Source organism: Polistes dominula, unplaced genomic scaffold (genome assembly GCF_049000335.1).
Source record: "Polistes dominula isolate Pdom_NZ unplaced genomic scaffold, Pdom_raw_medaka contig_28, whole genome shotgun sequence".
NCBI classification, from domain to species: domain Eukaryota; kingdom Metazoa; phylum Arthropoda; class Insecta; order Hymenoptera; family Vespidae; genus Polistes; species Polistes dominula.
In genome coordinates, this window is record NW_028300879.1 from 3,001,507 (window position 1) to 3,022,325 (window position 20,819).

Below are 20,819 nucleotides of genomic sequence, written 5' to 3' on the forward strand. Positions count from 1 at the left end.
GTTTTTTTATCGATTGATAAAAAAAATACTTTGTGATAAAACTTTTAGGAAAGATCGTTAAATCATTTTTATTACGTGTCTAGAAAGAAAAACAGAAAAATGTGTTATCTAATTTTAGATTGAACTACTTAGAGAGAAGGAGTAGTGTTGTTACTCGGTGATTTATGATTTTTTAACTTTTTCATTGCTCTTTTTACCTCTAAAATAGTCGACAACAATAGATACTACTTTTGATTAATTAACTATTATTTTAATATTCTAATATATTCTTCTTATATTACATGTAAATTTAACCTGTGATGTTATCATTGCGCATGAGTGATAAAATAATTATACTAGAATGAAAAAAATAAACTTTCTAGTTCCTAATGCCAATTAATAATAATAATAATAATAATAATAATAATAATAATAATAAAGATTTAAGATAAATAACAAGGGGAAACTAACTAATTAATTAGTATATATTTAAATAATATTAATATACATAGACACGTATAATAGGAGAGGGATAGATAGATAGAATTAAAATTTTCATGAACTTGAGATTCATCTTAGAATTTGGTATGTGTATACCAGAATATATATACTCTAAAATTTAATTTTAAAATCAAGAGTCGACTGTTTCATTATTATATTTTTTTTTTCCATTATATTTGATTTATTTTCTTGAAGAAATGCACCGCATATACACAACGTCATAAAGTTTATCTCACCTAAAGAGTAACTTTATTATTTTCTACGAACATATTATAAACGACAATTAACACACTTTAATTCACGTATAACGAATTTCGACGAGTTGCTTCGTGTTCATTGCCAACTTCTAACTTCAGCGAACAAAGCCGCAGCAACGTGTTTCACTTCTGTAACATTTGGTGTGTGAGATAAAATATCCTTGGGGGGTCGATAAAAGGTTTAGACAACACCTTTCTTCTCTAAATTTCTCTCCTAAGAGAAAGAAGAACTCAACCTTAAAAGCTCGATGAAAGGAATATTTATTATTCCTTGTTTTATTTGAATGTTTAAAGATCTAAATTTATTGATTAAAAATATACTTGTTTTTGTTGTTTTCTTTGTTTTTTGTTTTTTTTTTTTTAAATTCATTGAAATATCTCCGTTTGTTTTGTTTCTGAAAATTAAATGGTAAGGAAATGATATTACACAATAGCTAGATTAATTATTTGTACTTGGTAAATATATTATAGGTAAACTATAATTCGAATCGAAGAAGCTAACGTTGTTACACGTTCCATACAATGAACATCGTATAAAAGGCTTCCTCAAACCGCACGAGATTTCACAAAAGGCACAAGACTCTCATCGACCCTCTTATTCCACAAAAGCTGATATTTCATATGACTGTGTTTCATCAAGTTCAAGACTTGTACTTCTAGGAAAGATGATCGATATCTGAGAATAGTTGTAACTACATTTTTTTTTTCTTCTTCTTGTTATTATTTCTAACGTATAATATTTTTTGCTTATATGAATGCAATTTTGAAAACAATTAATAATAATAATAATAATAAAATACTATCAATGATAATAAATATTTCAAGTATTAATTATATTAAAGTGTACTAATTATTAATTCTTATGTATAAAAACAATCAATCAGGGAAGAAAGATTTCTTTAATTTATATTAACGCAAACATAAAACAAGATTATTTTAAATATTTTACATCCAACCTACTACAAATGATTTAAGGGGACCTTCTACTCTGAGCACCTAAAAAAAAGGCTATTTTCGCGAATTTTTTCCAAGAAAACTATAAAAGATATCGATCTAAAAGTTGTTGGGTTTGTTAAATTGAGTCTTAAACTATATAAATGAATTTTTATTTTTTCATTTTAATTAATTTTTTATTGCAAAAACAGTAGTATAAAAAAACACCTTAAAACTTTAGTGCTTTGGTAGCTCCATCAGAACTTGAGAATGGCTTACCTGAAACATAAAAGTAAAATGGTTTTATATTCTGTATGACTTCAGCTACAAAGTGACAGTTTTATATAAAAATTTTATCAATAAATAAAAAAATGGTGGACAAATTACAAAAAAAACGTAAATTTGACCTTTTTTTTTATTGTTTTTGACTAAAAATAAATAGTAAAAATTAAAATATAAGAAAAAACTCTCCGTCACTTTGTTACAGCTCATGTGTAGAATATGTGGATTAAATTTTATAAGAATCGGTTTACTGGTTCGTGAGATACGATGGAGCTAGTATTTCAAAACATAGTTTCGAGATAAACGCGTTTAAAGTTTTTTTCTACTCAAAATCGTGAAAAATTCTTACCTAAACTTAATCTGCGATGCCTGGACCGTACAATAGACCTTCTTCTTGTTCATATTCTTCAATTTCTTCCAGTCTTGCCTTCTTCCACTTTGATCTGGTATCTTTTGAGCACTCAGAGCTTCGACGGTTCGCAGATTCGATACGTCGGTCGTCGCGTCTTTTAGCAAAGTCGATCGCTCCTGGCCCAAGTTTCATGCCCATCGTTTCCATTATCTTCATCACTGTTTGAAGTCCTTCGTTAAAGATACATGCTGAAACTTTGCACGCAATTTCAACAACTTTTTTGCCGTTAAACAGGTGTTTAGGTGCCATGTTCCATACGCAGTTATTAAAGCTTTCATTATTATTCTGCGTATGTCCACCTAAATATCTTTCCAGCAGTTCTGTCTTAGTCAGATCCTCATAAATAGGCTTTAGCACTTTCTGTACATCTTTAGAAAGTGCCGGAGGATGCTTGTATTTTTGCTTCAGTGCCTTAGTTTTGAGGTACTTACACCAGTCGATGGAACACGTATGGTAATTATTATTATCTTTTTTTTTTTTTATGAATCGTGAGATATTATGATCCCTTTCTATTTGTAAGGAAAGATACAGTCTCCGTCGAAAGTGTACGAACAAGTTGAAATGAAAATAAATTAAAATGCAAACAAACTTTGAAAAGGGTTGAGAACATGGGAATCTGTTATTTTATAAAATTCAACTTCAATGATCAATTAAACATTTCTCATTTCTTTTTCTTTTTATGAAATAAAAATGTTTCCTTGTCGAAGATATTAGAATGAGAATTGAAATGAAAATAATAAGGGAAGTGTAAACACAACGCGGAAAAGGAAGAGGAAGAAGAAGAATATGAAGAAGAAGTTGGGGTAGGGGTTGGTAAAGGTGAAAAGTTGGGGTGGAGTTATTCTTTTATTTATTTATTTTTTTTTCAAGTCGAGTGATATTAATAATTCCCCATACAAAGTTTGAAAACAGGCCCTTGGATGGCCAATCGCCGGGCAAAGGATGACAACTAACGGCCGATCATTGACGTTTTCTAATAGCCCATAGAGGGCTCAATATCGAAATGATAACCCCGGCCCATTAATGGCAATTATTATCGGCCCATTACCGGCAATTATTATCGGCCCATTACCTTCAATTATTATCGGCCCATTACCGGCAATTATTATCGGCCCATTACCGGCAATTATTATCGGCCCATTACCGGCAATTATTATCGGCCCATTACCGGCAATTATTATCGGCCCATTACCGGCAATTATTATCGGCCCATTACCGGCAATTATTATCGGCCCATTACCGGCATTTATTATCGGCCCATTACCGGCATTTATTATCGGCCCATTACCGGCAATTATTATCGGCCCATTACCGGCAATTATTATCGGCCCATTACCGGCAATTATTATCGGCCCATTACCGGCATTTATTATCGGCCCATTACCGGCATTTATTATCGGCCCATTACCGGCAATTATTATCGGCCCATTACCGGCATTTATTATTGGCCCATTACCGGCATTTATTATCGGCCCATTACCGGCATTTATTATCGGCCCATTACCGGCATTTATTATCGGCCCATTACCGGCATTTATTATCGGCCCATTACCGGCAATTATTATCGGCCCATTACCGGCAATTATTATCGGCCCATTACCGGCAATTATTATCGGCCCATTACCGGCATTTATTATCGGCCCATTACCGGCAATTATTATCGGCCCATTACCGGCATTTATTATCGGCCCATTACCGGCATTTATTATTGGCCCATTACCGGCATTTATTATCGGCCCATTACCGGCATTTATTATCGGCCCATTACCGGCATTTATTATCGGCCCATTACCGGCATTTATTATCGGCCCATTACCGGCAATTATTATCGGCCCATTACCGGCAATTATTATCGGCCCATTACCGGCAATTATTATCGGCCCATTACCGGCATTTATTATCGGCCCATTACCGGCAATTATTATCGGCCCATTACCGGCATTTATTATTGGCCCATTACCGGCATTTATTATTGGCCCATTACCGGCATTTATTATTGGCCCATTACCGGCATTTATTATCGGCCCATTACCGGCATTTATTATCGGCCCATTACCGGCAATTATTATCGGCCCATTACCGGCATTTATTATCGGCCCATTACCGGCAATTATTATCGGCCCATTACCGGCATTTATTATCGGCCCATTAATGGTAGTTGATCATTGGCCGATTAATGGGCCCAGCAATGGGCCACGTTTTATTCAAATTATTAGCCTATTAACATCATCATAATTTAATAATCTATATATCATCATCTTCAGACAGTTATATATTTCTCTATGTCTGATCCCCCGAAAAATATACCTGACAATACGAAGGATTATACAGATTGCAATAAAAAAAACTGCTTGAATAAACAATGAAAGAGAAAGGGATTGAACAAGATAAGAGTCGTCTGTGCGCGCCGAACGCTCAGGAAAGCGGTCCGAGGTAGTTACGTTCAGGCACCAAAAATGTAGTTAGAGACATCGGATCTTTTTGAAATTTTAACACAATATTTCTACATATATATACATTCGAAAAATGTAAAAAAAAAAAAAAAAATTTTTTTTAAATTGCAGAGTAGAAGGTCCCCTTAAAACTGTTTTATGGTTGATGTCCATATTTCTTTATCGATTTTATGACTGTTGCTAATTTACCAGTTTCGGTCAATTTTTGTCATGACTTTATCGAGCTCAATGATTGATTGATCAGAACTACATGTATGGGTGACATAAAAATTTTCCAATTTAAATGATTGAACCAGCTTTATGTCACACGTACTGATATTGCATCATGTCCATAACAAAAATAGTATTTTTTTCTTTTTGTACAAAAAATTTCAAGAAGGATCGATTTTCTATCTTTATATTCGTTCATTTTCAAGTGGAAATAATTTTTTGATCTAATAAATAACACAACATTTTTTGGTTCTTTTTTTTTTAAATTACTTTATGCTATGTCATTTTTCAAACACATTCATTTATTACCAGATCCGATTAATATTACTAGAATTATGCGGATATCAAAACTTTCTACCGGGAAAAATAAAATACGAAAAAACTTTTTCCAAAATCATATATTTCAAGAGATATCTAATACAACCAACGATATTGAATATACAAAATTAATAATGAACATATGTTAGTACAATAACTAATAATACAAATTTTCCCTTAAATCAATGGAAAAAAAAAAAGAATAAATGGTAAAATTGAAACAAATGAGTAACACTTATCGATTACTTTTATTTTCATGATATTACAAAATATTTGTAAATTTATATACACATAAAAATAGCTCAAAGGTATTCTGAAATTTTTGCTACCATGTTCTCGTTAGAATCTACTTGTCCACGTTACGTTCTATCTTGACTTTCTTACAAGTATCACAACGTTAGTTTTGTTGAAAAAGCTTATCGTGTCTTGTAGTAGAAATTTACTAGAAAAGAAAATCTAAGAGAAGAATATATTTTGTCCGAAGAGGACAGTTTGATAGGTAATGATCTGTCTACAGATAAATACGTATCGATTTTAGAATATATTTTGTAGCAAAATAAAGAGAAAGAGAGGTAGAAAAAAAAATGTGGAATAGAAGAATAAATAAGCAAAACCGATAAAAACGATTGAGATTCTCTAGTGGATTATAAACTCGTGTGTATGTACGTCGTACATAGAGACACACGTGTATATGTAAATCGTAAAATCGAAAGAGTAGAAAATTCGTCATAGCATCGAAAAGATATACACCTATTATGATTGTTTTCGATGCAAACCAATACCCATGTACATTTATCGATTTTGAAAATTAAACGAATTTCCAGGATCTTTCGGAAAACATCGTAGTATCATCCTATATCTCTTGACGAATTTTGTTCCAATTTCACGTGACACGTTATGTATGTCATAAAGCATTCTCTTTACATAAACTATCCTAACATAGAACAGAAACATCTTTCGTAAGAGACATTATTTATGGTGAAACGTTTACATTCTCTATCACACGCTCCAACATCAACGATTGGTATTTGAAAATTTTCTCTATCAAAGTTTCACATCGATCCTTCGACACATTTTCCAAATTACTTTAAGTGTCGATAAATAATATTGTAAGAAAATAACGATCGATCGAGATTTTTCTTCTTTCTTTACATCTTTTACTTTTTGAAATGTAAATCATAGTTATAATTTTATATTATAATTAATAATTAGTTATAATTATAGTATATAGTATATATATAGTATAATTTTATTATAACTAATAAATTAACTAATATAAAGCTTATTACAAATTTGATTATGGAAAGTTTGTCAAAAAAAAAATGTAAAACAATTTTAAGATGAGATAAATGATATTTGTAATGAATTAATTGAGAAAAATGTATTATATAGGAAAATTATTTCAACGTTATCTATATCAACATCCTTACGTATTATATACTTTTACGTCACGTTTCATTTTCTTTCGTAATACCAACCGACTTGACACTGTTCTACCAACTTCTTCTTCTTCTTCTTCTTCTTCCTTCGTGCACGAGCGCGCGCGTCATCATCCCTTTTCTTTCAACCACACGTTTTTTCTATCTTTTTTCTTTTCTTTTACTTTTTTTTTTACTTTTCCTCTCTTTTTATAACATTCTTATTATGCATCTAGGTAAAAGAATACAATGTTATTCTCAAGAGTACTTTTCAGATACGACTAGACACGAAGATAACAACAAGATGCATTCAAAATAGTACGCCTATGTTACAAACGAGCACACTACTATCTTTATATTTATATTTTTTACTTTGACATTATTTGAAATTCCGTCAAAAGATAGAAAGAGAGAGAGATAGTGATAGAGATTTTCTCATTCATTGATATTTTGTAAAGCGAATTCCAGTGTTTTCTTTTTTCATATGTTGTCTATGGATTTTTTTTTCTCATTGAAAAGAATCTAAAAATGATCAAAGAACACACAAATAATAAACTTATACGTATCTATGTTAATTTGCTTTAGTTTCCATGTCATCGCTCAAGAAACATTCTTTTCCCCTATGTTTCTTTAAAGGAATGTAAGATCGTCAAAAATAAAGTTGATCATTCGTCGTCGTGTCTCGTGAAAAAGAGATCTTTGTCTTTCGTAATATCTACAGAAGGATCTGTAGGGAGCCACTGAGGTAAAAGGTAATACTCGTTTCATCTTGAAATTTTCGAGATTTCTCCTTTACGTTTTGCCAGTGTTGGTGTCATCAACTTTAGACGATTTCAATTTGTACTAGTGTATTACACGCATGACATATACTTCAAAGTACAAACATATAAAATCATTGGAGCGTGTTCCTCTTAAAGGATCATATGAGAAAACGTTTCATCAAATATTTTCGTTCTTATTATTTTCAACAGGATTACTTTTTGTCATATCGACTTTAACAACATTCACTCATCTTATTTTTCAACATATATTTTATAATGATAGTTCAATAAAAGACAAAAATCTATTAATGAAAAAATAGTGAAATTAAAATTGAAATTAGACGTATTAAAAGTCATGGTAAATAACAAAGTGAAAATTAAATAAAACAGGTTCATTAGTTGACATTTTCTTGGAAGTCAATAAAATCTGAAGTTACTTCAAGAAGAAGTTACTTAGCCTTCTTATTCACGCAACATTGTACACGAAGTCTTAACGATGTGTACTGTCTTGAAACATCTAAAACGACAATTTTCTATTTTTCTTTTATCTTTCTTTTTTCTTACACGACTCTTTGAAGTAGAAAGTTTATATGTTCCTATAAAACCAACTTTTGGTACATTTATAACTAACATTATAAAAACTATTCATATTTTCAATAAAACAATGTGGGAACAGTAATGTGTTATAATACTAAAACAAGAAATAAACTACTGACATTTAACATATTATTACTTTGATATAAAATTCAAAACTTATACTGATACTACGCAAACTTGACGAATTTATTCTGATATTATTAACCAAAGATACAAATTCAGAAAGGAAATGTAAGTAAAAGAAAACTAAAACTCTTTTGAAAGAAACTTGGCTCATATGTGGTCTAATGATAATCCACATGCCGTTTGGTAAAGAATGTTTCAGCATAAATTCAATTGTAATGTGTGGATTGATATTTTGAATGATTCTTTTCATTTTTTAAACTCATCGATAAAATATAATATCATTTTTACTATTTTTGTAACATGATTTACAACTATTATTACATGAAATATAACTAATGTCAGTATTACTATGATGATTGCAATTAGATGGTTGTCAAACATATTACACAAGATAGGTAAAAAAATTGTTAAAATGAATATTATTCTCAAAGATGGATTGGACTAGACGGAACATTTTAATCGTAAAGCGATAAAAAAGAAAAAAAATAGAAAAATAGGTCATCCTGTTTAACCACTCGCAACCGCAAACGAGATATCTCGCTACTAAATATGATTCATGTGAGACGTTTTGAACGAAATATTTTCACGTAGCTCTTGTAACTACTATTATTAGTTGTTCCAAAGGAATACATGAGTTTATTAATATAATAACAAAAGATATAGGTATAATGATAACAAGATGGGTTGTCAATGTAAATAATGTCTAGTGATTATTATTTTTCTTTATTATTTTCTTATTCTCTAGGATATAAAAATACTTGAAAATACGAAGTAGACTTGAAAATGATCTTGAACGAAGGCTCATGGTATATCAACATACCTATTATAATAGGGTAATGGAGTAAAACTTCTCGTCTTGATGCATTCACGAATTAATGAGCAATCCAAGGACTGAATCGATCGCTCGTTATGAAACAATCTTATGCGAGAGCACGTTCAACATTAAGATTTTGTTTTTTTTTTACATAATTGTTGCGTGTGTATATGTCTTATGTGAATATCTGTGTGTATATATTTAATAAGTAGTTAAATCTAATTAACAAATTAATTTTGATTCTAGCGGTAATTATTTGTGCTTATAATTATGAAAGTAGTTCAAGTCATATATCTCTTGTTTCGAGATATGTAAAAAATTACATTTGAACAATATATGAATTTTATAAAATATTGAAATAGCAAACATTATCTAATAATTCATTTTTAACAATATTACATTGAATTTATTTAATTTAAAATAATGTGATGTGAGATAACTGATAAACTGATTTTTTTTTAAATTGTGATTTAGACCACTTTCATAATTATGGGCACATTTATGGTCACTCAACTGGTTATTAATAACATACATAATTAGTATAAGTAACTTGACTAATGGTTAGTTGAAAAGTGTGAAATGTTAATAACGTACGTGTCCTGTGGTCCATTCTAAAAATGATCTCTCTTATTTTGTTGAGTGACGTTCTCCAAGGGATTGAATTGCCGAGAGAATCCGCTTGAAACGTCTAGTAAATCGAAAGATTAATTTTAATCGCGGTATCTCGAAGCCTCCATTTCCGCTTTTCCCTTGACTTCAAGCTTATATGCGAATTGTGGTGGACTAGCAGTTTATTATTACTTTTAATTGTAACCGTTTACATCTCTGTTTTCTTCCTCATTCTCATTCTGTCTGTCTCTGACTGTCTATCTTTCTCTCTCTCTCTCTCTCTCTCTCTCTCTTTCTTTCTTTCTTTCTCTAGCATCATTGTTTCCAGATAATTAAATTCACGGTAGAGAAAATTTTACCAGTTACGCGTACGTAAGGTATTTTATATTTTATAATAAATTCGTACAACCACTAGAAATTTTATAAAACGAGATTTATACAATATAACATGTATTAAGTGTGCCGGAAATCTTTATGGTTTTTTTTTGTTTTTTTTTTTTTTTTATTCTAAAACTTTTAATAAAAGTCTATTTAAATAAGTAAGTTTATTAAATTAATGGTCTTAACTTTTCGTCATTTTTTAATGATCCTTTTCTTATCTATCATGTAAGAGAAGATTTATCTGATATAAACTTCTTTTTTATAAGGTATTAACTTTTCTTTAAAAAAGATGTTTTTTAATTTTTTATTATTATTATTATTATTATTATTATTATTATTATTATTATTATTATTATTATTATTATTATTAATATAAGAAATTTTATTTGAAGTTTTTAAATGTAGGAAGAAACATTAATTATTTTTGTCAAAAATCTTTAGACAAAATTTTGTTTAGTTGCTTATTACGTTGTAACGGATAGAGTATAATAAAGCAATCTTTTAGAAAAAAATAACCTGTAAAGAGCAATTTACAAGACTTTGAACAAGTGGAAAAGAGATAAAGAAAAAAGACAATGTTAAAAAAAGTTAGGAAAACTGTATTGGAATGAACGCATAGAGAAAGGGATGATGAAGGATGAATAGTGATAGGGAGGATAGTATCTTAAACATGTTTTTATACATTTTTCTAAATGATCATCGATCGAGCTCAGCTTAAAGATAAATATTTTATTTTTTTATTTTTTACATTTCGTATGTAAAACGTCATATACGATCAAAAATATATGAAAATACTCAACGTGTTATTTCCAATAAATAAAATGACAAAACGGTTGCGTTAAATCTTGAAATGAATTAATCATTCATGATGTGAGAATTATTTATTAATATTATTTATTATATTTATTATTATATTTTTATTAATATTATTAATATATTTAAAAAAATAATCCCATTTAATATATATATATATATATATATATATAAATTTATTACGCTTACTTTCATTCATATTACATTTCAGACGACTTTACCTGTAAAAGATAGCACATATACTATACTTGTATTTACGTATGCAACGGAAAGACGGCGACATAAATATCCTTTTGCCTTTTCGTCACCCGTTACCTTTTTTCCCCTTTTTTCTCTATTTTTTTTTTTTCTTTTTTTTTCTCTTCAGTTACTTATTTCTTTTTCTTGCCGCCTCTATATCCACTTTTCTTCACCACTTTATCCTTCTCTCCTTTCATCTCCTTTCTCTTACCTTTTCAGTAATAGAATAAAGTGATCGTAAATATGTAAACTTCTTGCAAGCCGTGCACATGCAAACGAAGATATCTCAGCCGTGAGGAGGAGGTCTCTTGAAATTGTAAAAATATGCGAAAGACACGATAGTCCATTTTAAGTAACCCTCTCTAAATCGAGAACGAATTTCGATTTTCGATTTCCGTTCTACGATGTATGTATGTAATGTTATTTTTTTAATGTATGTACATAAGTACTTATTTACTATAGTATCATCAACGAACATACCTCGAAACAATCGAAATTAGAAATTAATTGGCAACAATACGCTAGTTATTTTGCACGAGTAACTTTTAAAATAGATCATGGCATTTAAATCGGTAACAAGGTAATACGAGTAAACAAAATATCTTTTTTATTTAGGTCAACGAAAGATTTTACGTGTATGTAATATACTCGTCTTGAATACCCATGAAAAACAAATATTACATCGAATATCGAAGCCGACTAGTTCGAACGTAGTTTTTTTTTCTCGCTCGTTATTCTAACGAGTGTACAAAACGAACAAAATTAGGATCAGAGATTTAAAATAAATATATAAAGGAAAGATAGAACAAATACAAAAAAAAAAAAAAATAAAAACAAAAATAATAATAATAATAAACATTTAACGAGAATGAAAAATAATTTGATATACAATTGGACATTGTAGGGTGGGATGTGATTGGGGTAGAGGTTTCAGAATAATGTAATTATAAATGCATTTAACACGTTATATAGAATTATTTGACATTGTTACTTCTGTTATGGTTTTTTTTTTATTTTTATTTTATTTTTTTATTTTTAGAAATACTGACAATGTCCGGAAAGTTATGGACCGTTGAACAGAAATCGTTGTCAATGGATCGTGGATGAGCATCATGGCGAATCAAACGGCTGATTACCATGGCGACGTTTATCAATGGAATCGAACAGTGCCGACGGATGAACGCGATACGCAAATGGAATATTATCTGCCCAATTGGACCGATCTCGTATTGGCTGCCCTGTTCTGCATGCTGATCGTCGTCACTATAGTAAGCTAGTTTCTAATGTATTTGCCACCATACTACTACTACTACTACTACTACTACTCTCTTTCTCTTATTCACACCTCCTCTACTTATCTTCAACGTAGTTGTCTTCAACGAATATCAATATTTCGATAAAATTTTCTTCCTTTCCTCGTACCACGACAACTCGGAGTTCTATCCGAAAATCCATGAGTAAGAATAATCGAAGAATTTTAAATAGCTGACTTTATAAATAATTTCGTACAAGATAATTTTTCTAGCTGAATCAATTCTATCGGAAATGTTTCTAAAAACGATAAAATAATTTTTTTTTCGTCTCGCGTTGTTTTTTTTTTTTTAATGTTTCATTTTATTTTCTCTTTTCCTTTTTTAAAACACTTTCTCTTATCTTTATCAATATGTGGATATAATACATATCAATGATATTTTTAAATTATTCTTTCGGAACATTTAACAATTACGTTAATTATAGGAAATAGAATAAAAAATATATTACTTTTTAAAAATACTTTTATTGTAATCGTGAATTAGAAAAATGATTGATTCACTGCAACCAATTTCATAAAATAATATAACTAATTTTGTTAATACTGAAGGTCTAATTTGCACATCACACTTTGTTACTGTGATACAACTATCTTTCCTTCTTTTCGAATGCACCGTAGAACATTGGTAGTTTGTTTATTGTTAATCATTAATTTAAATCTTATGCTTTCATTCGTTCATGCCTATCTCTATTTCACGTGTGTTGTGATAACGTTTAAACGCTAGAAACGGCCGAGAGAACATTTGTTTGCATCGTGATAAACGACAACTCCTTTATTTCCAACAACTATCTTACACATTTCATTTGTAAAATAATCTTCCTTTTTTCTTTAATAATTACACAAAAGTATTCAAGCAAAAAAGATATATCCTCTGAGTGCTTCTTTGCGTTCATTAATTATTTTCTTCTTTACTCTTTTAAAAAATAAAAATAAAGATAAAAAATATACAAAAAATAAAGTCTTTAAAGTCTTTTTATTTCACGTTTCTCTTTCATTTTCTTTTACATTTATTTTCTTTTTTCTTCTTTTTCTTCTTCTTTTTCTTCTTCTTCTTCTTCTTTCTGGGCGTTAAAAAATGACAAAATAATTCGAAAGCTTTTGCCAGGCTCCAAAAATCCTTCAGACGATGAATGAAATACCAACATCTAATCTTTCACTACAATATCTTAATACAACTATATAAATATAATCTTTATTCGTTTAACATTAGAATTACCAACAGTTGAGACATAGCTACCAAAACTAGTCAAAATGACTGGTCTTTAAAAAAGACATAAAAGTAAAATATTTTTATATTTATTGACTTATTATTATTTCACAAAATAAACTCCATGTTCTGAGATCTTAAAAACTATATAATAACAATAAGTACAATAATGAAGAATATTTGGTATCAAAATCTTTGGTATCAAGAATATCAAAGTTGTCAAAACAGTCAAAATGACTTGTGTGGTATTTCTAGTGTTAAATAATCTTCACTTTTTTTTATTATATATTATTCTTTATTTATCTCTTTACACTCTTACCAAATTTATTTCCACATAAATGATATTCTATATGTATTTCTATTGTAGGTTGGTAACACACTGGTTATCGCAGCAGTAATTACAACGAGACGATTGAGGTCCGTTACTAATTGTTTCGTATCCAGTCTGGCTGCCGCGGATTTATTGGTCGGTTTGGCCGTAATGCCACCAGCTGTATTACTACAGGTATGTCTATGTTAGAACCGAAGAACATATGCCGTTATACGTGAGTGCATATGCAGCGTTCAAGAGAGGAAGAAGGGGATAGAGAGATAGATAGAGAGAGAGAGAGAGAGTTAGAGGGGGGTTTTTAGAAAAGGGGTGAGGAAGGGAGAACGTCTCTTCTGTTTCATCGACATTGCGTTGAGCTTAATTGGTAATCAGTGAATGGCAGGCAAGTGCCCTCATCGCATATAATTTATGTCGGTTACCAGAAACGTCATTGATATGCACCCTCACTAATTCTCACGTTTCTTCTTTTTTTTTTGCCATGAATTTATAATTAATCTATGTATTTCGTTTAATCTAAAAAAAAAAAAAAACAAAAACAAATTTAATTTTTTTCTCTTAAATTCAATTATTTTCTGTTTTATTTTTATTATTTTTCGATAATAATTGTTAATCGCGAATTAAAGGTATAAATGTTATTCAGTATCACATTTGACCTGGTTTTTATCCCCGATCATATCTGAATAAATCTATTCGATACAATATGGATCTCTTTTTACATTTTTATTTTCTTCTTTTTTTTTTTTTTTTTTTTTTAATATCCATAGCGAAATGAAAACCGGAGATACAAAAAGAACAAAAGAAATAACAACAAGTATAAATAAACGTTGCTAGTCATTTGATTGAAAGAGTAAATATTTTTTCTACGATCTATTGTAATTTGGTTCAACGATATTTACGATATTAATATCCAATCGAGAATTTTGTGTGTGTGTGTGTGTGTTTTTTTTTGTTATACATTTATTCATTATTAGACTAGAAAAATGAATATTTTTCAATTCTTTTCTTTTATTTTATATAAATTTGGCAGAGAGGCAGGATTCTTTATGATTCTTCGATCAATTTAGCATTTTTCAATTTTTACTTGGACGAATGTTTTTTACCAAATTAAACACACCAATCATAAGTAATATTCCTGAAACTCTCGATGAATCGTTCTGGTAGGTAACGAATGGTGATTTTACATTTAGATTAAAGTCCAGCTGAATATAATGGAGCTCATCAACGAGATCCAATCGAGATGATCTTGATAGTCGACAATTAGTTTAGGTAATTAGGACGTTCTTCGTATGCACAAGAGAAAACTCTAGGGATTTTCGGACTTCCAATCCATCCAATCTTTTCTAATATTTTCTTTCGAAGATTCTTTTAATAAAAAGTAAACATTGGATCGGCTTAGATTATTAAATAATTTTTTCATCTGTTAAATTAAACTTATAATAATAATAATAATAATCGAGAAAAGAAAAAAAAAACATATGTTTATCATTTTTTGGTTGGAAAGATTTGTTAAAAAAAAAAAAAATTCCTTTTAAAAATATTCGATATTTATTCTACCAGTGTATTCTCAAATATCTCTTTCATTTTATTTTATTTTATTTTTTTTTTTTTCGAAAACTCTATCATCAAAATTGGTCTGATAGAAAAGTATTGCATCGGACAAAGATCAAAGCTAAGTTTTCTCGAAGAAGTAAGTCTATCTTAGCCGCATCACGTTGAAAGTTTTACTTGTGAATAACTTTGAAATAGTATTTTATTTATTTTTTTTTTTTTTTAAATTCGAGATATCTTCAGGAATATCATCCAGTCACAAAGATACTTTAGATATTACATTAACAAATACAAAAACAAGAAAAAATAAATGTATAAAACAATATTGAAACTTTACAAATCTTCCGGAATAGTTATCAACATATTTAATAAATGTTTTATCAGACGTAATAAAATGTTCTTTTTCTCTCATTCTTTTTCTTTTTTTTTTTTTTTTAAATATGTTCATGCCTCGAATACGATAACACAAATATACGCATTAAGAATATTTTAAATGAAATACAGTTATATCAAAAATATGTAAATAACATATAACATTACGAGATGCACTAGCGCGTGATAAAAATTATAAAAACTTTTCATTCGTTTTATTTAATTTTTGTCATGCACGATTTGGTTTTCATTGAACCGATATTTTTCCCGATTCTTTATCGCGCATAAAATTTGACAATAAATTATCACTAAAAATACAAAAAAAAAATAAAAAAAAATAACAAGTTAACAAGAGGAAAATACATCTCGTATAATCGATTTTAAATTTAACTCGTAATATCGATGACCTCAATAAAAAGGGATATACATATTTTTATTGGATTAAAAAAGAAAAAAAAATATATAAAATAAAAAGACACCTGTCATTCAATCTTTAGTCGAAATATTTCATTAAACTGTTGTAATAATGAAAGAAAGTATACAATAAATATCGAATCATGAAGAAATGTATCGATCTTTATCAAAAGCAAGCAAGACAATTTTCTAAAAATTGAATTCTATCGATGTCGTGTATTATTCTTTTTTTTTTCTCGATTGACAATCAAAGTATTCTTACAAAATGTTCAATCCAGCAGCTATCGAACGAGAAACTGAAATTCATCTTGACAATATCATCTTTCTCTCTCTCTCTCTCTCTCTCTCTCTATCTCTCTCTATCTATCTTTTGCGGTGTATTCTATCTTTTCACATTACTATTATGTCGTATGGACAAGTTGAACGGTGCAAGTTGGGAACTGGGTGAAATCCTGTGCGATTCTTGGCTGTCCTTGGATATTCTTCTCTGTTCAGCCAGTATCCTATCGTTGTGTGCGATATCCATAGACAGGTAAGATCCCATACACGTACTAACTAATCTTGTCACGTAAGTTTAACGAGATTATCTAAAAGTTCGTTTCTACGGATAGTCCACATGCAACGTACGCTAGATTTCTTTTTTTCTTCTTTCTATTTTCTCATCTTCCCTTCTACTACTCACACTATCAACGATAAAAGTATCTATGATCTTTCGTCCTGTGGCTTACTTACACACGTGCCACTTTCACGGCTTTTCTCTCATTTTCCAGCATTGAAAGATACCAACAAAACCGTAGAAAACTTAAAAGTTTTTCATTAAAGGGATGAAAGCTACGAATACTACTATCATGCTCGATTGCTTTTTCAAAGTTCGAATTTAAAGTCGCGTTTCACACGCGTTTCCGTAAAAATCGAATGGTCGTTTTCACTTTGTTACACTCGTATGTGTATATATCTATGTATGCGTATACATCATATATATTTTATCGAACCTATGTGAATACTTTATTACCCGATATTCCCTTAAATTTAATAATAATTTAACAATTTGCTCTCTTTTGCGGATATCTATTTATTACACTTTAACTACTTTTACAAATTACTATCATTTTTCATTGTAAATTCTTTTAGAAATTTATTTATTTATTGATGTTGGCCAAATTCCAACTGTAATTTTATCAAAATCACAATATATTATTTAGTAATGATACATGAGTTTTTAGTTACAGTATTGTTCAATTACTTAATTAAATAAAATGCATAATCTTTCAATTAAGTAAAGTAATTTTTGGGAAAGCTTTTATTTATATATAGTCATAAGATCTCATTACCATTTTACAAGTGTGTCATTTTGAAGGTACCTAGCTGTGACCCAACCATTAGTCTACAGCCGAAGACGAAGAAGTAAGAGATTAGCTGGTTTAATGATCGTAGCTGTCTGGATACTAGCAGGTGCGATTACGAGCCCTCCTCTTCTTGGCTGTTTTCCACGAGCAACTGATCGTGATAGCAAAAAGTGTACCTACAACATGGACTCTTCTTCCTACGTTATATTCTCCGCCTGTGGGTCTTTCTTCTTACCTATGTTAGTTATGCTTTACGTTTACGGAAGGATTTCCTGCGTTATAGCTAGTCGACATAGAAATTTGGAGACAAATGAGGCTGATAAAACTACTAATCGACGAACTCGACATGCAACGGTAATAATATTCTCATTTTTTATTATATTTTATGTTATGATTTTTTCGAAATTTCTTCTCATATCTCGAGAAATATGCGCTGGCAACTGGCAAATAAATAATTGCGAATTTTGTCGATACGCGGTTTTTTACAAATTAGCAATTACTTAATTGCAATCCCAATACTATTAATTCAAACAAAATCGTTTCAATAATATTATTATTATTATATTAATATAATATATTATATATATATTTAAACAAATCGTTTCGGTAATATTATTATTATTATTATTATTATTAAATCGTTGTAGTAATTATACTTTTTTAATTTGTTCCTTTTCTTTCGTAAATTTATACAATTAATTTCTAAAATGTTAGAAATCAATTGCAACGGCCTGGAAAACATTTAATGATTGTTAACCCCCCCCCCCCACACACAATTTGACGTAGTACGTTCTTCTGTTCTTATTCTTCGTCTTTAATATTATCTGTTAAGTCTGCTAACACGATTCTTTTGCACGTTACACGATATTTAATCGATAATTCGATTTGTAGTAGATCACGCGATACATTCAATTGATGATGATTCGTAATTTTTATTTTTGCTTTTCTCTCATAATTTTCGTTTTGCTAGCAATTTTCTTGTACTAAAGAAAACCATTTTTAAAATGAAATTTACAGATATTATCTATCGGAAAAGTAATTTTTAACAATTGATATAAAAAAAGAAAAAGAAAAACTAACTATTATAAAATTGATGTTTATGGTATCGTGAAAGATAGGAATTAGAGAATGTCAAGATTCATATGGTCGTTTATCAACATATAACACAAATACTTTAATAAAAAATCCAAATATTTGGATTTATTCTTATATACTAATATTTCAGATATACATCAACCAATTATGTGAATTTTGACATTCTTAATATACATATTGTTTTTATTCAGTCAAAAAACATTAACTATACTTTCATCCTAAAATGACTTATGTAACTTAAATTGAATTTTCGAATTTATTATCCATAACATTATAAAAACCATCAATACTAGTTTATGAAAGTATTAACATAAACCGTATTTGATTCTCAAACCTTAACTTTTCCTATTTAATCCTTTTCGGACGTATTCAATTTGGACATGGGTGTCATAGTGGTCGGAATTAATTTATATATATATAATATATATAATAAATATTATTATTTAAAATACATAATTGTTTACATTAATATGTAAAATACATATAAATTATTTATATAAAATTATCACAGTTTCTCGTGTGGTGGCTAAGAGTGTACACGCGTCCGAAAAGGGTTAAAATTTGTTTAACGAATATTAACTAAGATTAACATAGATGATAGTAACATTTTTCTAAACATAGATTATACGTTTATTTTGATCTAGCTCGAACGTACAAAAAGTATGAAGATTCGACGTTCGGAATGTACGGTTGATGGTGATCCTTGCGAAAGAACATCAACCGAGGGTGACGTTACGAGCAGCAGTTGCAAGAAAGTAGGTATAGTTCGAGGTCATCAACAAAGCTGCATCAACAGGGTAGCAAGAGAAACTAAAACCGCTGGCACATTGGCTGTAGTAGTGGGTGGTTTCATAGCTTGCTGGTTACCATTCTTCATTCTCTATCTTGCCACTCCGTTCGTCCCAATGAAACTACCGGACATCCTGATGCAGGCATTAACGTGGCTAGGTACCGACAATTATACAAGTTATTGTTTCATTCTCTATTCTCGCTTATTATATTTCTTTCTCTCTCTCTCTCTCTTTCTCTTTTCCTATATTTCTCTTTCTGATAAAATCCTAAGTACATATAATCAAGACATCATTTTGTAAAAGTATTTCCGTAAATTATCTCTCTTTCATGGTGTTTTCATTTATCTCAAACGTTTATGTTATATCTTTGATATTTTTTGGAGAATTCATAAAAACGTATGAACTGTCAATGTTCTTCTTTATTTATTTATTTTTTTTTTTTATAGATAAATAGACGGATAAAACAAACTTACATTTAAAGGATATATTTTAGGTTTATATAAGTAAATATTTATACATATGTGTGTCTTGAATCACATATCTCATCGCGTTTTTCCATATACGTATACCTATATGAAATACATATCTAGAATTCGTGTATTTATCCTAGTTCCACTTACTCATCGAGAAATGCAATTTTGATCAAAATCTTTTGCACGAACTACCTAGGTGTTAGAGAAACCTATAAAAATTCTTCTGAGATTTCCGGTACGAAACGTGTATATCGTATCATTCTACGACTACGTTAGATTTCTACTTTTCCTTAGAAAAATTCTACGTTTTTCTTTGATAATCTATGAAGATTGTTCGAAGAAACGCGAGAAAGTGAACTTTACGTACTGTAATCACGTCAAAAATAGAAAAAAAAAAATAGTAAGACAAGAAAGAGAATATAAAATGTATATATATATATATATTTTACGTATAATTTATATCTTATATTTTACCAGATATGCCATAATTTAACTTTTTTAATAAAATATTTACGGAAACTATTTCAGTCCAAGATTCTAAATAGATATAACATATATATACAGAAAATGAAAAAGGGAAAGAAATAAATAGGAAATAAGAAATAGGAAGAAAGAAAGTTGGAACTTTTATATACATATATACAAAGCATACATTCATATGGGTATATACAATGCATACTGAGGATTCTATATATATATATATATATATATATATATATATATATATATATATATATATATATATATGTATATATGTATATGGACAAAAAAATTGTAAGGAGTATTTGGTGGTAACATTCGTAAGAAGAAGGAAGTATTTCCATTT

At 29.3% G+C, this 20,819-nt stretch overlaps 2 protein-coding genes across 4 annotated transcripts in view; one reads left to right on the forward strand and one right to left on the reverse strand.

Annotated features, from left to right (window-relative positions):
• Positions 1 to 20,819, forward strand: part of LOC107065186 (putative G protein-coupled receptor No18) — an 81,662-nt gene that overhangs the window by 57,229 nt on the left and 3,614 nt on the right. For all 3 annotated transcript variants that reach the window (XM_089174065.1, XM_089174062.1, XM_089174069.1), the window contains 5 exons: positions 12,144 to 12,372; positions 13,991 to 14,128; positions 16,708 to 16,820; positions 17,646 to 17,988; positions 19,374 to 19,677. In XM_089174065.1, coding sequence (XP_089030191.1) covers positions 12,208 to 12,372; positions 13,991 to 14,128; positions 16,708 to 16,820; positions 17,646 to 17,988; positions 19,374 to 19,677 — 1,063 coding nt within the window. In that variant the 5' untranslated portion in view covers positions 12,144 to 12,207. The remainder of the gene's footprint in view (positions 1 to 12,143; positions 12,373 to 13,990; positions 14,129 to 16,707; positions 16,821 to 17,645; positions 17,989 to 19,373; positions 19,678 to 20,819) is intronic.
• On the reverse strand, positions 1,840 to 2,613 carry LOC149033628 (uncharacterized). The gene is made up of 2 exons (XM_089172540.1): positions 2,302 to 2,613; positions 1,840 to 1,949 (listed from the first exon to the last, which is right to left on the reverse strand). Exon 1 carries the CDS (start codon positions 2,611 to 2,613, stop codon positions 2,308 to 2,310), a length of 306 nt encoding a protein of 101 aa, XP_089028666.1. The 3' UTR covers positions 1,840 to 1,949; positions 2,302 to 2,307.

Coding starts and splice junctions, on each gene's coding strand:
- LOC149033628 (XM_089172540.1), bottom strand. CDS start 2,613: ATGGCACCTAAACACCTGTTTAACGGCAAAAAAGTTGTTGAAATTGCG.